At 36.9% G+C, this 17287-nt stretch overlaps 1 protein-coding gene across 1 annotated transcript; it reads left to right on the forward strand.

Moving 5' to 3' along the window:
• Positions 1-152: 152 nt before the first annotated feature.
• On the forward strand, positions 153-14633 carry LOC124172060 (NAD-dependent protein deacetylase Sirt7). The gene is made up of 7 exons (XM_046551468.1): positions 153-548; positions 706-803; positions 1304-1519; positions 2472-2643; positions 8737-8973; positions 9993-10113; positions 11447-14633. Exons 1-7 carry the CDS (start codon positions 447-449, stop codon positions 12733-12735), a joined length of 2235 nt encoding a protein of 744 aa, XP_046407424.1. The 5' UTR covers positions 153-446; the 3' UTR covers positions 12736-14633.
• Positions 14634-17287: the final 2654 nt, after the last annotated feature.

Here is a 17287-nt window from a genome sequence, read left to right on the forward strand (position 1 = left end):
TATTACAATTTTTGAAACGTATAATCGTAAAACATTTAAATTAATAATGTCCCGTGATTTTTTGAATTGTTATAATATGATTTATTGCTATTTTTAAAAGCACTTGTATACACTAAAAACATGTGAAAAGCGAATCAATGGAGCTTCAATAGATACTTTTTGTATGAGTGATACTGATATTTTAGTACAGTCTGGATTTGAAACGTATTAATTTTAAGGGTATTTGAATTCCTTCCAATCGAATAGTACACAATAAACGATGAATATAATCCATTTACAGAGGCAAAAGTATTGTAAACCATCGGATGCTGCAAACTCGGTGTTGCGCTCCACGCGAGTCATTCATGGGATGTTTTTCATCGACTGTAATTTCGAGTCTGTGTAACGATATTTTGTTTTGTTTATGTTCTTGACTGAGGTTTGTTTATCAAGTTTATGGCTCTAAAATGGAAATTAAGGGTGGATGTGGGTATAGTGTTTCCAGGAGGAAATCAACTACCGAAAATAAGTTTTGGGTCAAAGAGGAAAAGAGTGCAACTTATAAACGGGTATGTTTTTGATCAATTAGAGAACAATGCTCTAATTACCTTTATAAGTTATAATCTAGCTTCTTTCAGAAGTTTGAGTAAAATTTTCATTCAAAAATATTTTGATGCGATATGAAATCCTTCCAATCTCTTATCTTGAGTGATTTTTGTCAAATAGGCTGCTAGTATTCTGATGAAGCCAGAGAGTGACAGGAGTGATGAAGAGAAGAAGTTTCTCTTCGAATGCTCAGAAGTCGTGGAAGAGGTGAAAAAGAGGTAGGACCCATAGAACTTTTAAGGCTTGATATATGTGCCGTTTCACTTATCTATGTAATTTATGGCGATGAGCGGTTTTGCGCCTACCTTCGCTGAATTGGAATTGGTATAGAATTGTACCCTTATGACTTTGCATAAATGAATGCAACGTTATGGTTGTGGCTCAATGATTTACTCTTGTATGATATCTATCGCGTCATTTTGTTGCAAATTAATCACGCAGAACATGGCCTCAATTCTATTTTCATCATTCTTTGTTATGAGTTCAATTTTTGTGCTCCTTTTTCAGCCTCGGGATAGATGGTAGACAATAGATGGTATTAATCTTTTCCACTGTTGATTGGTTGCAGTATTTATGTCACTGAACGGATAATTTTTGTGTGACTTTAAATTCCGTTTGGCTTTTATCAAGCTACATGAGCTTGTAATTATCGATTTTTTTACGTTTACTGTGTAATTGTTACAAACTCATCTATGATGGTATTTTAATTTCTTCGTAGGATACAGTCGCGGCAGAGGATCAAAGAACGCTTGAAGGAGTTTGAAGATCCTCCTGGAGAATTGGCTGAAAAGTGCTCAACTCTTGCGTCAGCAATAAAATCAGCTCGGCACCTCGTAATTTATACTGGAGCGGGAATCAGCACTGCTGCTTGTATACCTGATTACAGAGGTGCTAATGGAATTTGGACTCTACTCCAGCAAGGAAAAGATATTGGGTAATATTTCCATTTAAAATATTTTATAACAAGATTTTTCTCTATCATGAAGTAATGTGTTTTAAATTTTGATGCTTGGCTCTAGCAAGGGTGGTTGTACTCACCAAGATTAATCTCTGAGTTAATCTCATTCCTTTTGTTATTACCCTCTTGTTGAGAAAGGAAGATGAATAAGGATAATAACATTTTTAGACGTGGTTAAGTAGAAAAGAAAGGAAATCAATAAGGAAGGCAGGATGAGAATTGAGGTTGTTAAGCAAAGAGTTGGAGGTAAATGGACTTAATAGGCGAAGAAAAATATATTGGATTGGGTATTCTATTAAAAGGATCATAAATATTGAAGTGAGGAATGTAAGAAATAGTAAAAGGTGAAAGGGTTGGGGGAAATAGACGATTCCAACTACCGGACAACATCATATGAAATAAATATGCTGTTATGTAGAGAACAGTGATCGGAAAAAGTGGTGTATTCCGTAATTAAGCAGATTATGACCTAACATAAAGCAGAATTGCGTAGATGGTGAACATATAATTTGTCAGGAACAATTTTTTTTCGATCAATTTGAAAGTAATGAAAATAATTACAACAGGGAAGTGGCTATTCCTCATGTAAGGTCGCTGTCAGGCTATGTTGCAAACAAACAATACTCTTCCAATGTACGATTTTTATTATGTAAAAAAATCGGTTTACACTTGAGGTGGCACAGTTCTCTCTAGCACAGCTTTCTGCTGGCACCTTCTCTTATATTTCTGACTCTGCGGTGGCTTCTCCGCTGGTCTTATATACGCTGGATATACTGCTTTTGGTTCAATGCGGCAGCCTCGCCGCGTTGACCGGCCTCGCCTGGTTGACCGCGCTGATCAGCGTCGGTGCGTTGTACTTCCTGTTTGACTCGCCACACTCATTTTACTGGTTGGTTTTAATCAAGTCATTTTATTATTCCTATGACAGGCTACATGATTTATCAAGAGCGGAACCAACCTTGACGCATATGGCTCTATCTCAGCTTCAGCGAAGTGGTCTCGTAAAGCATGTGGTGTCTCAGAATTGTGACGGACTTCATCTTCGAGCTGCTTTACCTCGCCATTCCTTGTCAGAGTTGCATGGAAACATGTACATTGAGGTAAGTCAGGTTTTGTATAGTGTACTTTATAGTTAACCCCCTTCTCTCAGATAATTTCACCCTCTATACTAATAGGCGACTCACAATTTAATTTTTGAGGTTAATGAATTCTGAATATAAGAGTGATTTGTTGATTGACTGTCAACATATGAGTTGGTAGTGAGCTGCACTGTCAAATACTACTCGATGCCCTAATGGGGAAATTTAATATATTTATTAATAGGTAGAAAGAAATTTTTATTTAGAAATATTATATACCTATATTGATATAGAATATATAGAATATTTAGTTTGAAAGAAAGGATTAATTAGAACGTTAATATGGGGAAAGTAATTTTCATGCAGAAATGTAGTGGCCTCGATTAAAATTAGTAGCGAGGAGAAGTAGCTTCAATTTGAATTAACCACTACAATTGAAAAACAATAACATTTTATTTTGTTGAACACTACAGAGCACACACAAAATGTCCGCTGTCCTTTGGCACAGTGGCATAACAGTCCTTCTCATTGCGTGGTAATAGCAGACTACTGGCACTGCCCTAGTAATAGCATGGATCGCTGTGTCTACCACTTGTCAGCAAGGCTGCAAACAGCTGAATATTGCCTGGCGTTTGCAGTTGTGGCATGTTATTCGTAGATGGCACTGCACATCACTCCCTTGGTAGAACCACGCTCAGCCCCCTAGAACTCCCTATCCCTGCCCATTGGAATCCATGTTCCTTTTTTGAAGCCAGTTCCTGCGTTCTCCGCTTTGGTTTGGGGGTGGCGCCACCTGTAGAAAAGCCCAAGCTTAAGAGCCCTGAGCACATGATTCAGCCTGAATTTCTCTTGAGAGGACATGTGTTTAACACTCTTATTTGAAGATTGAGCGAGCAACTGAGGTTATTTACCGCTGTAGTATGATTCGTTTGTTCTATTGAACCTAAAAATCATTTTTATTTAGTAAAAATTCCTACTATTTATCTCTTTCGGAGGGATGCCGTGGTCGTATGTTGTGCCGAATTGTTCCACCGGCTATGGCAGTTCGAAGACGGAATATTGTATATTTGAAGTGCCGTCGAACGCCAGAACAGGGGAAAAAGATGGATAAAAGATATTCGTTTATCAGAGTGCTGTCCTGGTTTTCCATAATTTACATAATTTCTAACTGATCTCTACAGTCTAATTCACTACGGTCGTTCCGCTGGATATTTAAATTGGTGTTTTGATTAAATTAATGATGTAACGCTGGTATAGAATTGTCTTCGTGTTCATTTCTAATAATATTCAGGTCATTTTTTCTGTCTTCATTGACTTTTAAACAGACTTTTTTTTATCCTCTTTTGATAAAGTATCCCTCTATATTCCTCCCATTCTGTCTTTTGGCCATACTCTTGTGACAATTTTTATTAAAAAAGCATCAGGGCATCTTTACCAACAGCTTTGCCGCTTTTGAAACAGAAATCTGTAATACGGATTTTATTTCATCTTTGTTGGCTCAGAGCGTGGGTAACTATCATCCATGAGTTGCCCCCCCCCCCCCAGAAGCAAAAATCGCACAAGTCTTTAAGCAAAATCAGAACTGAATTGAAACGAAAGTTTTCGACAAATTTTCTTTAAACCCACGAATAATGATATGTAATAGTATAAGATATGTAACTAAAATAAAACTATTTTTCAAGGAAATAATCTAGAAGGATTAATCTCGAATCTATTAATCAAGGAATTATAATTGCATTACTAATAAAGCACTGTTATAGTTTTCTTAAAATTTTGGTTACATTCATCTTTTACGTGCTAAAATGTCACAAGTTGGCTTGCCCCCCCCCTCCCCCGCTAGACCATGGCTTGCCCCCTCCCCCCTAGTTATGATCCTGGGTACGCCCATGCATCATAACTTAAACATTTATATCCTCTCCTTTTCATTTTCTTCCCTATCTTTACTTTCTTCGCAGTTTAAGAGCTCAGTTAAGTTTTCTTTCCAAGTTTTCAAAACTTGGGCTGGTTCACTGATAACAATTTCATACTTGTTCTTCACCCCTACTGTGTAAAAGCCTTCTTAAAAGGGTCTTAATTTTCTTAAAATGTATCTTTAATTGTCTTGGGTGCAGTCTTGCTCTGCCATTGTAACTGCAATGTATTTTCTTTTCTATGTTCCTAGGATTTTGTTTGCTTTCCTATTGAATAGATGGATGATATCTTTTGATTTCCTTTGCTGTGATTTTTATACTAGGACTTTCCTTTTGGCTCATTCCTTTTAAACGAGTCTGGGTTGTATCACTTCTTAAAATTTTCACATTTTTCCACCTCCTTACCACTATTCCTAAGGCCCGATTTAGTAATTGACAATAGCTTCTTATTGCCAATCGATTTGGGCTAATAATTTGCAATTAGATGGTAGTACCTAATATTAACTGAATTCATGCCAAGGGCTTACCCAAGATCAAAACTAGGGGGTGGTGGCAATCTATGATCGTTCAAGATGCATCAGTAGCGGATACAGATGTATACGCTACTGGTGCATTTGGGGAAGAGAGAAAACCAATCTTACCCGCCCCCCTTGAGTTTTCATCGCAGAAAACACAAAAAAGGGGGGGGAGCACAAAAGATATCTTTACTTTTATCGAAATAAAAAATAATGAAGTCACATGCAAAGCTTCAGAAATTTTTAATTAAAGTTATTATACACATATTCAAGACAATGCCATCTTATGATATAAAAAAGCTTAGAATTGTGGTTTTGCAATGTCTGACAATACGGGTGGCCCCTCAAAGGGGGGGGGGGGCGCTCCCATCCATATCCACCACTGAGATGCACAGATAGAGTGAATGAAACCAATATTTAAAGAAAATTATAATAGCGGTTCATTAGTTTTTTAAATTATTTGCATGAAAACAAATTATTTTTATTTTAGTGGCATGTCTTACTCTAATATCATTTGTCGTATGTTAAAAGAAAATTTGTTCAAAACTTTCGTTTCAATTCAGTCCTGATTTTCCTTTAAAAAATTTGCTATTTTTGTTCCTGGGGGGGGGGGGGGGCTGGGGGCTGCTCCCTTCTGGTTACGCCCATGATTCATGGTTGCTTATTTCCTTAATAAAAATTTTAAGAAGTGCCTGTACCTGGTATAATTTTATTGGTTAACGGAGCAATTGTCCCATTTCGTCCACAGTTAAAGATGGTACGTTTTCCTTTCTTTTCTCAATTTATTTTGACTCCTAATTCACCACAGTGCTGAAGCGAATATAATAATTTCATTCCTGATTTCATCGCCCTAACAGCTATCCCTTTACTCCACCTAGTTAAATAATTGCATTCCTTAAGATACACCTTAACTCGAGCATTTGATTTGGATGTTATTTGAATTAAAAATAACGTATTACATAGACGGTATTCACATTATATTCCGTATCTATTACCGAAAAAATCCAATGTTGAGCCAAGCAACGTAATGCCCCCGATGGGCTCTTCGACTAGTGGCGCCTCTACTGGCCACAGCCCTGAACTGGCTTCAAAATAGGAACATGCCTAAAGCCCTAGTTCCGGGGGGCTGACCACGCTACAAGGGGCATAGAGGTAAATAAAGGATGAGAAAATTCTGAAGACAACTTATCTCCCTCTATATATGTACATATTTATTAATGAAAGAGGATATCTGTTTGTCTGTCTGCTATGCATTTCCATACAGCTGTACGGTAGGGCGGATCGGAAAAATCGATATTTTTCAAATCCATCTGGCCCAATGGAAAAAAGTTGTGGGACCGATCAAAAATAAGGCTTGAAAATTTTGAGACCTCTAGGCAAACCCCTGACCCTCGCTCAAATGCAATATAGGGGGGGAGGGTCAAAATTCGAAAAATATAATATTTTATGGTCATTCCTTATAGATTTTGCTGAGACACTGTTCTCTCAGGGCAAAAATTTGTTATCAGCAATGGTAAAATCATTGTGAATTTTGTCTCAAGAAAACATTTTGGAAAATCGATTCAATATCGGTAAATGGGTAGTATTTACCTGAGGCATTGTTCAAAATATGATGAGATACAATGATAGATGTTTATAATCATATAACTCATGTTTATTTATCTCAATATTCCTAATGTATTCCTAGGATAAAGCGAAAATAATAAATTTCAGCAATTTTTGTAGAGGAACTCGAATTACCTGCTGGAAATCAGGGTGTTCAAAAATATTTTATTTAAAAAATAAAAGCTAAGTAAATGGTTCAAACTCTTGAGTATTGCAATGCCTGAAAAAACAAAAGATATGTTGTGATGTAAACTTTTGAAAAATATAAATGTTTACAAAGACAAAGAAAGGAACCTTTTTGGGGTGTCAGAGGCACCCCACACCATCAATTACTTCGGGAAAAAGGGCGCAACTAAAAATCATTTATTTAAGCCTTAAATGATGGTATGCAAGCTATTTTGATGTTTATTGTAATTTCATTTTGTACTCAGAAACTGAATTTTGATACTTTTTTCTGCTTGCCACCTGGATATATAGCATTTACTGCTTTGTAGCAACAAAATGGATTGAGATACCAAAACGTCCATTTCATCTATTGTAAGGATTTCACAATAGTAATCCGAAGTTTCACAATATTTTGCGCATTAGTATTTAATTGATGTTAATGTGAATTCCCGTTATTTACTGATGTGCCCACCAGATGAAGTCATGATTTCTTGCTTTCGATCTTATCATTATGATTACATTTATGATATATTTAAGGAAGCTGGTGGTAATTTGATATCATTTATCATGTATTTATGGTTGCAAGTTCTCTTAATGGAAAGGAGCATGCTGAAAAGAGAAAGGGAGGGGTGTACCCTGTTTCCCAGTTAAAAGTATGTCCTAGTGTTACACTAGGAAATGTCCACTTCAAACAATGACTATTTGGAGAAAAACCACTTCCCTTGTTTGCACAGGGAGTAGTGAAAGGTAAAAAGAGTGATATTCTTACAAAATAGGTAAATGCAGAGGTATTTTTGTGCCATTTTCCATCAAATTCTTATTTGAAGGTCTGGAAATATGTACTTGAGTGTGAACTATAGTAATAATTTCTGAGAAGTCATTTAATTGACCTCTTTAGAATAGTCTCCACCTTTAAATATGCATTGCATACTCGTATTGGTAAAACATTTAATACTCCACTCCAACTTAAAGGTGCTAGTGGCATCATCAATGAAGTTGGCCCCTCCTTGGCAGCAGTGTTTTATTGGGTTTATTATTATTGTTGTTGGGTTTGCTTTCCATATTCCAGTAATTTTTCCTAAACGGAGATCCAAAATGCCAATAGTGAGCATTCTTAAAAACTAACCTTTATGCTTATATTTTTGACCATTCTAGTCAGTAGGGATATTTAAGCCCCACTAACTCATGTACAACTTTACACATACAGGCGATAAAATGTACTGTCTTTTACCTTTCTTTTACATCCAAATAGTTTTCCTCAAATGTGTTGATTATCATATGCTGGGAAAAATATGTGTTTCGGTGTAAAAAGTGAAGGAAAATCAAATCATTTGGACACCCAGGAATAAAATTCCTCTCTCAAATATAATTTTCACAATGTATTTTCTCACCAAATGGAACAAAACTGGGGGCATCCCAAAAGAAATTCGAAAACTTTAAAAATAAGGACCTCCCTATTGTTGCGCAGAAAAATTTTATTTAAAGATACTGACACTGTATTTAAGAATACTGTGTGGCAGAGTGGAGGGTGATTCCCATGTCTGAGGAATTTTCATTGTTCTAATATTTATTTGGATGTACAATTAATATGTATGTAATGATAAAATTTTTTATGTAAATTTTTTATTGTTAATGAACAAACAAACATTGAATCAAAAAATATTTATGAATGTATGTCATTTGAATTTCAGTAATGCTTATCAATGATATTTTATTCAAAGATTTCTCAAATAGACATTTTTATTTGAAAAGCAAATCTTGTGAATAAACTTAAGAGGATCAGCAACTGTTAATTTATGTTAAACACTGAAGTATTAACAGAGCTCTCTTTTAATAAATAATCATATTATCTCCTGAAGTTCTTATTACCTGTAGTTTTCATTGATAGATTTCTCTTTGTTCTTGATTGCCTCAAACAGGTGTGCAAGACCTGCAACCCTCCTAAGGAATACTGGCGCCTCTTTGATGTCACCGAGCACACGGGCCGGTTTGCCCATAATACACGCCGCCGGTGTTACACTTGCCTATCTCCGTTGGTGGATACTATTGTTCACTTTGGGGAACGGGGTACTTTGGCTTGGCCATTGAATTGGAAAGGTGCATGTGATGCTGCAGATGCTGCTGATATGATACTTTGCATCGGCTCCAGCCTCAGGGTATAAGCAATTAATTTCTTTATCTTAAAGTACCAATTACAAAGTTGCATTGCTATATGCATTCTCATTTCTCTTCATCACATGATATTATAAATCAAGCTAGTCTCTTTGTGGGGTATTTTCTTTAGCTTCCTTCCCTTTATGCATGTCTGTTGTTGCAGAATTCAGTTTCTGCTAAAGCTATTCTCCTCCTGAAGTTTTTTCTGCTATCACTGTTGGCTTAGTGATTAACCTCCTCAGGATATTCAAATTGATGCCACTCTTCATACTCTCATTTCTTTAGGTTTGATTTTCATTGGGCAATCTCATCACTCTTTTTTTGATGTACATTTATTCATATGTGTATTCATAGGTAAATATAATTCCTTTTCTAAAGGATCCATTAATGGCTGCCAGTAATTTTAGTGATTGGTGGGCTCTCTCAAATGTCATGGATATCATCATCTCTCCACCCAAAGATTCGGGATCTTAGACCTTTGCTCTTGATATTTTGCCAGTCTGTGTAGTATAGTGATCGTTGATCTTTGAAACGGTGATCGTTGGCAACCTTGTCATACCATGCTCTTCCCTATTCTCCATTTGCTATTCCCACTTGTGCACTTTGCATTTTGTATTTTTGTTATCCACGTAATTGTTCTTATTTCCTTAATTCACTCTTTTGGAAATCAGTCAACAAGGTATATTGAATATGAGATTTTAGATGGGATTATCTCATGAAATTTAGAGGAATAATAAATACTTCTAGTGCAGATTTTACTTTGTGAAGTGTTTTCATTATCATTGAAGATTATTTTCATTGGAAACCTTGATCCCTCATGGGTGCTTCTTGAAGGCCAATCAGTGTTCAGAAATAAACTCACAACATGACATGCTATGCTGATAGGCTTGAGGCACCTATTTGTGAAAAAGCTAATTCAATCAGGCTTTAAGTTAAATTCTTTGGATTTAAATGAATTACATTTAGAATACTGATTTAATTCCTGAATGAGAATTGCACCGTTCTAATTTTAAACTTTTAGGTCTTGAAGAAATATCCTTGGCTTTGGTGCATGGACAAACCAGTGAAGAAGCGGCCCAACCTATTCATTGTTAATCTTCAATGGACTCCAAAAGATGATCAGGCAACTTTAAAAATTAATGGTAATGTCATTTGTCTTGTGACTATTCTAATGTAACCCATTTCTGTGGTAATTGTGTTTTAGAAAAATGAATCATAATCTAATTATTCATTTTTCATATATTCTAACTACACATTTCATTTTCTTGGAATGAAAGTCAAGCAAACTACGGATTATCCGGGCTAATAATGGGGAGAGGTGGAAGGAATAATCAGAAAAGACAAATAATCCAAACTTTCACTTTAATTTCTTGCACCGTCATTCCGTCTAAAGTCGGACTGGGGGTGTGAAGTCGGACACTGAGCAGTTCTGATTTAGAAATGATATGGAATTGTTTCTGTTCGGCCCACTCGCCGCGACGAAATATGATCGCGTAGCGTACAAGGTTTCCTTTTTGAAGCATTTGCGACACCGCCTGTCTCGATTTAATTGGGCTCGAAGTTGTAGCAAGATTAATTTCAGAAAAAATCTGGAGAAAATGTCGCTGTCTAACTTTCACACGCGACCTTTGTCTATGTAGTTACAATCAGTATAAAGGTGAGTATAATAGATAGTGAATTGATGTGGTGGCATAGCCTCAACTGTTTTTTAACTAACATATTATTATTTATGCACATAGTCTATTGTCTTAGATTTGTACTTGGACTCCTTGAGACTCTCTTCTCCTGACCACAATCATATAACTGCGATGAAGTGATTGTTTTCCATATACTCCAGGAAACTGTGCCCATGACTAACTACGTTTATGTAAGCGAGTACCTAGCTGTGATTCATGCAATCTCTACTTCCTTCATCTCTTTTCCGCTTCCCCCACTACCTCCACCTCTGTCCCCCTTGCTCTCCAGTGGTACCTTGACTTGTCCAAATGTAAACATGCCTGAGTGCAATGAAATCTCCGGTTCCCTTGGGCATGGGAGGCCACAACAATAATTGTGCATTTGCAATATGGTAAATATGTTTAAAGATTTTAGATGAAGTTTTTTTTAAATTTACAGTTGGTTAATCATTGGAGAATCCTCTAAAATTAATCAAGAGGTTTTTTTCCTGCCACTCATCGTCTTCTGGAATGCCACAACAGATAATTGTCTGCTGTACATATGTGTGAGGATAAAAGTACCATCAGGTTTGGGGGTTAAAAAATTTTTATTTAAGACAACTGTTGTCTGACAAGGGGAGTGTGACAAAACCGGGTCTCAGATTTCAATCAAACTTTGTGGTGTTGTAGTCCATCAGGAGCTGTCCACGAATCTCTCTCCATATGGGTTTATATAGCCAATAGTTTAAACAAAAAATGTGGTTAAACATTTATGGGCCTATATATATATGTACATTAATTTTGTCTAATATCATTTCAGGCAGGTGTGATGATGTAATGAAACAAGTGATGGCACATCTGCAGATTCCCATACCTCATTATGACCGCTCTAGGGACCCAATTTTTGCCCATGCAACTTTACTTCATCCACTTGAAATGCATACCACATCAAGACCTGCTTTGCAGCATTCATCGATGGAAGAAAAATCCTCCGCAAATGAAATAATGGATGTGAAACCTCTTCACCAGCTAGTACCAATTGTGTCTGATAAAATGGAAAATCTTTCACCCTCTGGCACCAACTGCATTCAAAGTACAAACACCGAGGATGATTCAAAGTACACAATTGATGGGCATAACAAGATTGTATCCATTTGTGGTGACACACATTTGTTTAAGGATGTTGAAGAGGCTGCTGAGAAAAAACCTTCCAATTCATCAGTATTAGAAAGTGATAAAAAGAATACTTTGGAAAAGGAATGTGAGGAGTTCTTGCATGGAAAGACATATTTTTGTGCTGCTAGTGTTTCGTCAGATTCAAGTGACAAACTGGTGAGTAATCAGTCTTCAAAGGCGAGTGATTTTAAAAAGGGAAGCAGTTTGGCATCTGAAATTACTCTTATTGGTGATAAACATAAATGTGAAAGTGCGTTTAGTGAAAAGTCTGAAGGTGAGGGTGTTAGAGCTGATAAGAGCAGTGAAGTGAAGAATGAAAAAGTCAAAGGCCAGGAAAGCAGTTACCTTCCGTCAGACTCCAAGAATTTGTTGGGCACTCCTAAGTCAAAGGGTGGACCAATGAATAGCAAAAGGGAACAAAAAGCCAAGACTGCCAAGTTTGTTAAAAGCAAGCCCAAAGTTGCAGGAGGCAATTCAGATCTGAAAAATGATCGAAAGTTAAATCCTGGAGCAAGTGGTAGAACAGTGGCTAATGGTTCCGTTCCTGGTGGGGGTGACCCAAATAATAGTTTTGGGGCTGGATTATGTCACTATTGCCGGGCTCAGCGAGGTTCATATCGTTGTTTGTACTATGCCCGTTGTGTGCCTGTATTTGCAAATGCTACTGATGATGAAGTAAAGACTCCTGTCTGTGATTGTTGTGAGCGATTAGGTGCCCTTGGGCCTTCAAAGAAAAGACGAAACAGTTCCAGCACAGGTAAACTGGAAAGTAAGGATGAAGATGAGGACAGTAGTTGTGAATCTCCAAACCTGGTGTTGGAGCCAAGCATTAAAGATTGTGGCCCAGTAGATAAATCACCTTGTCCTGCAGTTTTAACTAATCCAGGGTGGTTTGGCAAAGGATATAGGAAACGCATCAAAAAGAAAAGATAGGTGCTAATGATAAGGGTCTTTTGTGGGGTGAACTCAAAGGTGAAGGATTATTTTTAAACCTTCAGTTTAAACAAGGTTGTGGGGCTCAGGCCCATGCTTTAGAATACAATGGGCCATCTCATGGAATTGTATTTTATGTATTTATGTGTTTTATATTTGTAAATATTTCTACTTCCTATGAATCGTTTACCTACTACCTACTGCCATTTTTTTGAATAATTCATACTTTTTATTTGCATGCAATACTGTGAAGGTGAATCTTGTTGCAGATGATATTTACAATCAGTAAGTTATACATGGTTAATGAACCTCATAATTTTAACCTGCATTTGCTTTGCAGTTGTTGCTGATGCATATATTTTTTCCTGTTCCTAAAGCTTGCTCATGTTTCTGTTTGCACCAGAGTCATACATTCATGTGCAATACAGTTAAATATTATGATATTTCAAAGTATGGTATTATGCAAGTTGGCTGTGTTTTTATAATCATTATTTTTGTGGCAATTTTTTCAGTTGGTAAATTTTTCTTTTTAGTATTTTACTGATGAATAATGCATGGGAATAACAGCAGAAAAATCTTGAATGACTCACAAGGTAATTTTAAGCCAGCAGTTTCATTGTTGTTCTATCGGATTCCTCATAGATTTTATTAAACCGACATAGGTGTGAAGAAATATTATACATTCCAATTATGTATGGAGTTGGTTCTTTTTTATCTCACCAAAATGCAAAACAAAGTTTTTTATTCCTTGAAAATTTTTATTGTCTCTATTATCAGATGTTAATGGTTATCAATGCTTCATATTTGCTGATGCAGTGAAACCTGTCAAAAGCATAGTGAACAATTGCTTGCTAAACTTTTTATCTTGCCTTTTTTTTTAAACTATGAAAATGTTCAAGATTTTCCAAATGATGTATTAATAGATTAATCACGGCTACTATATTTAGTTCATTTTAAACTTAAAATATATTTATTTCTTTCAGTAACATTTTACTCCTGACCCCAGCCATATTTATGTATGAATCTTGATGTAAATGTTTATTACATGTCAAGTTACATACAAGACTTGATCGTACATCATTTTAAATGATTTCCTCCTTTTACAAATGAAACAGCAGTGAACACCAGCCTTTCTTTCTTATCTTTATCATTGGTCAGTATTATAATGAAATTGTAAACATGATTTATTAAGTGTAAATAGAAGGGCTCTTAGTATCCAGTTCCTAACAATTCTCTTCACGTAGCTCAACTGAATTTTTATCTGTGCAGTTTAATTGATAGGTATTGAATTATAATTTTGCTAAATGTTATTCAAGTTTCTCATTGTTGCAACTGTACAGAAAAGAAGTTAATTTACCTTCCTATGAATCCATTGTATCCAGCTCCCTGTGGCAACTTAGGTCTAAAAACTTTAGACATCCATAACTCTTTGGCAGTTTACAGTAATGGGTGTTTGCGACATCAAATGCATTTTTTTAGTGTATGTATGTGTGCAGTCTTCTCCAAAGTCCAAAAAAGATGAAAGTTTTTGTGAGCCTGACATTACCTTTTGTTGGAGGAAAATTATTTTAACTGTGTAAAGAGTTTAATTTGAGATATTCTTTTTGCCATATACATACGTATTATGTAAACTAATATGTTGGATAATGTTTTCCGTCCATGGTATATCTCTTCTTTGAAATCTGTTAGCAAAAAAATTAAGATTATCCTTGTGGTGCCAATTTATTGGCATTGAATGAGTTTACCTCCTGTTGATTTTAACTTTAACAGGTTCCGCTGTGCAACTTATTTCCTAGCCATAAAAGTTACATTTACATACTTTGTTTAAATGTTGAAAGGAGTATCCCTGTATTTTTTATATTTTTCCTGAAATTGGAATAAAAATCAATATGATTGAACTTTATTGTAATTTCCTTATTGGAGATGTGGAAATCATTTTTATCTTAGCTGCTTCAATAATGGGGGATGTTCCTCAAGTTGGGTTTTTAATTTAATTAATTAATTTATTTCAAACTCCCCAGTAAACAGCAAATTGAGGCCTTTACAATGGAGGATTATGCCCTGGATAGGGACCACGCACACAAGTGGGATTCGAACCCGCCACCTACGGTTTGGCAAGCAAGGACTTGACCCCACCACCATTTGATGAAAATGATATCTCTATACAAATGCCAAATAGGGTAGTTTCCTTCGTCAAAGAAATCGAAAGGCATTGATTGCGATTCGTTACTCGCCATTAGTGTATTCATAATATACAAATTATTTGGTTTTAGAAATCCCAGTTTACGAATATTTATTTTAGAATCCCAGTTTAGAAATACAGTTTAGATGAATGGTAATGGTCAATTTAAACTCATCTGAAAAAGGCCAGATTGGTGGCCATGCGATACCTTTCCACATGACGTCACGGGGACCCAGATACTATACGATTAGTCGTGAGTTTTACATCATCTGAGATTACCAATGCATGCATGAGGCACAGAGCTCAGGGAAACATTTCTTAAAATCACCTATTAAAATTGCTTATTGTCAGTAAGTTTCCTTCATTTGATAGGGTATTGATAATTCTTATTTAAGCCAAGCGCTACCTGCTAGCAGCATGCATTGTATTGGTACCCATAGCCTTGCACCAAGTTGGCCTCACACAGCAGCAGCCGGAACCAGAATGACATCACACGGACTTTTCCCAGCATTGGTACTTAGCTGTCATGTTTTCGCATGCTTGAAAATTTTCATTTTTTGCTTAATCACAAAAAATAGATAACGTAATTTAAAAATCTAAAAGCGTGAAATATGTACTTGATGAGTAATAAACTTTTATGTAGGCAGTTAAAAATAATAGGAAAACACCCTGTTTTCAGCGCTCACTTTTTGTTATTCATCAGGTAAAAGATATCAAAGTCTGAAATAAATTTTGAATATCTCTTGAAAATGGAAACACCCAATTATTAATATTAATTGACATGAGTAAAGTTTTATTATGATTAGTGTGACCTTACTCATCGTTCACATTGAATGCCTGAAATAACTTGCAGAAATAACGTTGACTATTGGCAATAAATTAATATCTATGGGTAGGTAAGTGAGTGTAAATCATGTCGTCATCTTGTAGTCTCCACTTAGAGAGAGGTCTCATTGTGACCATAGCCAGGCTTCCTCGCAGTCTTTTTCAAAGGGAGACTTTACATCGTTGGAAAAGCGCTTTCCAGAATGAAAGTAAAGAGGTCGGCCTACCCTTGACCAGTGGTCGCTCTGCCGTGTGAGGATAGCAAAGAGGGAGGATCGTGCCTCGGAGTCTTAAGGGCTTTCGCAATTGGCCGGATGGAGCTGTCAGGGCCGCCAATGGATTTGAGTTGTGTTCCAGGATTTTTGATGCAGTTTCTTGAGGAACCTTCGGACGTTGTTTCTGAGGGCGTAAATTTCATTCGGTCATCACGTTGCCTGGTTCCTTGCAGTGGCGGATACAGATGGGGGGCGCAGGGGGCGCGCGCCCCCCCTTTGCGGGGCCACCCGTATTGCCAAACATAGCAGAACCATAATTTTAACTTTTTTATATCATAAGATGGCATTGTCTTGAATGTGTGTTAAATCACTTTAGTTAAAATTTCTGAAGCTCTGCATGTGACTTGATTATTTTTTATTGCGATAAAAGTAAAGGTAACTCAAGATGTCTTTTGCGCCCCCCCCTTGAATTTTCTCTGTATCCGCCACTGGTTCCTTGCCACACTTTACTGGCTACATTCCGATGGCCGATTGTGGTTAGAGTATGCTTTGGGATGGCTTCAGGGAAGGATGAAGGCGGTGGTAAAAATGAGGCTTCTTTCGCAGCGTCCTGGATGAGGTGAGTTATTTTTTCCTCGAAGTGATCTGCGTTGGATCTGTTGTTGAGAGGGAGTTCGGGAAGTCGATGGGAGTTGTCACCAACGATGCGACGGAATTTTGAATAGTTCAGTTTTATTTTTGATATTTTGAACCCGGTGCTCAGAGGAACGAGGAACATAGTATAGAATGGGAAGGTGGTCAGAAGTGGAAGAATCAAGGGTAGTTGGGGAAGAGGGAATTGGCAAGTTTTGGGTGAGGGCAATGTCGAGAATATCGGCAGAACCACGGGTAGAAAAATGGGCGGGTGATGAAGGAGCAAGGAGGGCAAAGTTTGGGGGACGTTTGTGTGTCAGAAACAAATAGCCGGCCCTAATGGATCGGTGACAGCCCCAGGTGATATGCTTGGTGTTCAGATCGTCGCTTTTAACGAACCGTCCATTGAGGTGTGAGGAAATTTTATTGGAAATCTCCCTTGGTTGGTCGGTGAGGAGGACGATAAGCGGAGCAGAGGTTTACATTTCCCAGTTTGTTGCGGATGTTGACTCCGACGGCTTCAACTGCAGATTGCCGCGTGAAAGGGAGTTGTGTTTCTTGCTGTAAAATTTTGACCAGTTATCAGGACTCCGCCGCCGGCGTTGTGAAGTCGATCTGTTTGGAATTTTTGATGGCCAGGAAAAAATATGGATTTTTCGGGTTTCAGATGAGTCCTTTGTAGTAGAGCAGCGTAGAC

The sequence above is a fragment of the Ischnura elegans genome, chromosome 1 (assembly GCF_921293095.1).
Source record: "Ischnura elegans chromosome 1, ioIscEleg1.1, whole genome shotgun sequence".
In the NCBI taxonomy this organism is placed as follows: Eukaryota; Metazoa; Arthropoda; class Insecta; order Odonata; family Coenagrionidae; genus Ischnura; species Ischnura elegans.

What these genes read in the sequence shown, in the direction of transcription:
- LOC124172060 (XM_046551468.1), top strand. Translation starts at nt 447, where the DNA reads ATGGAAATTAAGGGTGGATGTGGGTATAGTGTTTCCAGGAGGAAATCA. An exon ending in CAGCAAGGAAAAGATATTGG is followed by an intron (nt 1,520 to 2,471) that starts GTAATATTTCCA and finishes TTCCTATGACAG; the next exon opens with GCTACATGATTTATCAAGAG. An exon ending in GCATCGGCTCCAGCCTCAGG is followed by an intron (nt 8,974 to 9,992) that starts GTATAAGCAATT and finishes TTAAACTTTTAG; the next exon opens with GTCTTGAAGAAATATCCTTG.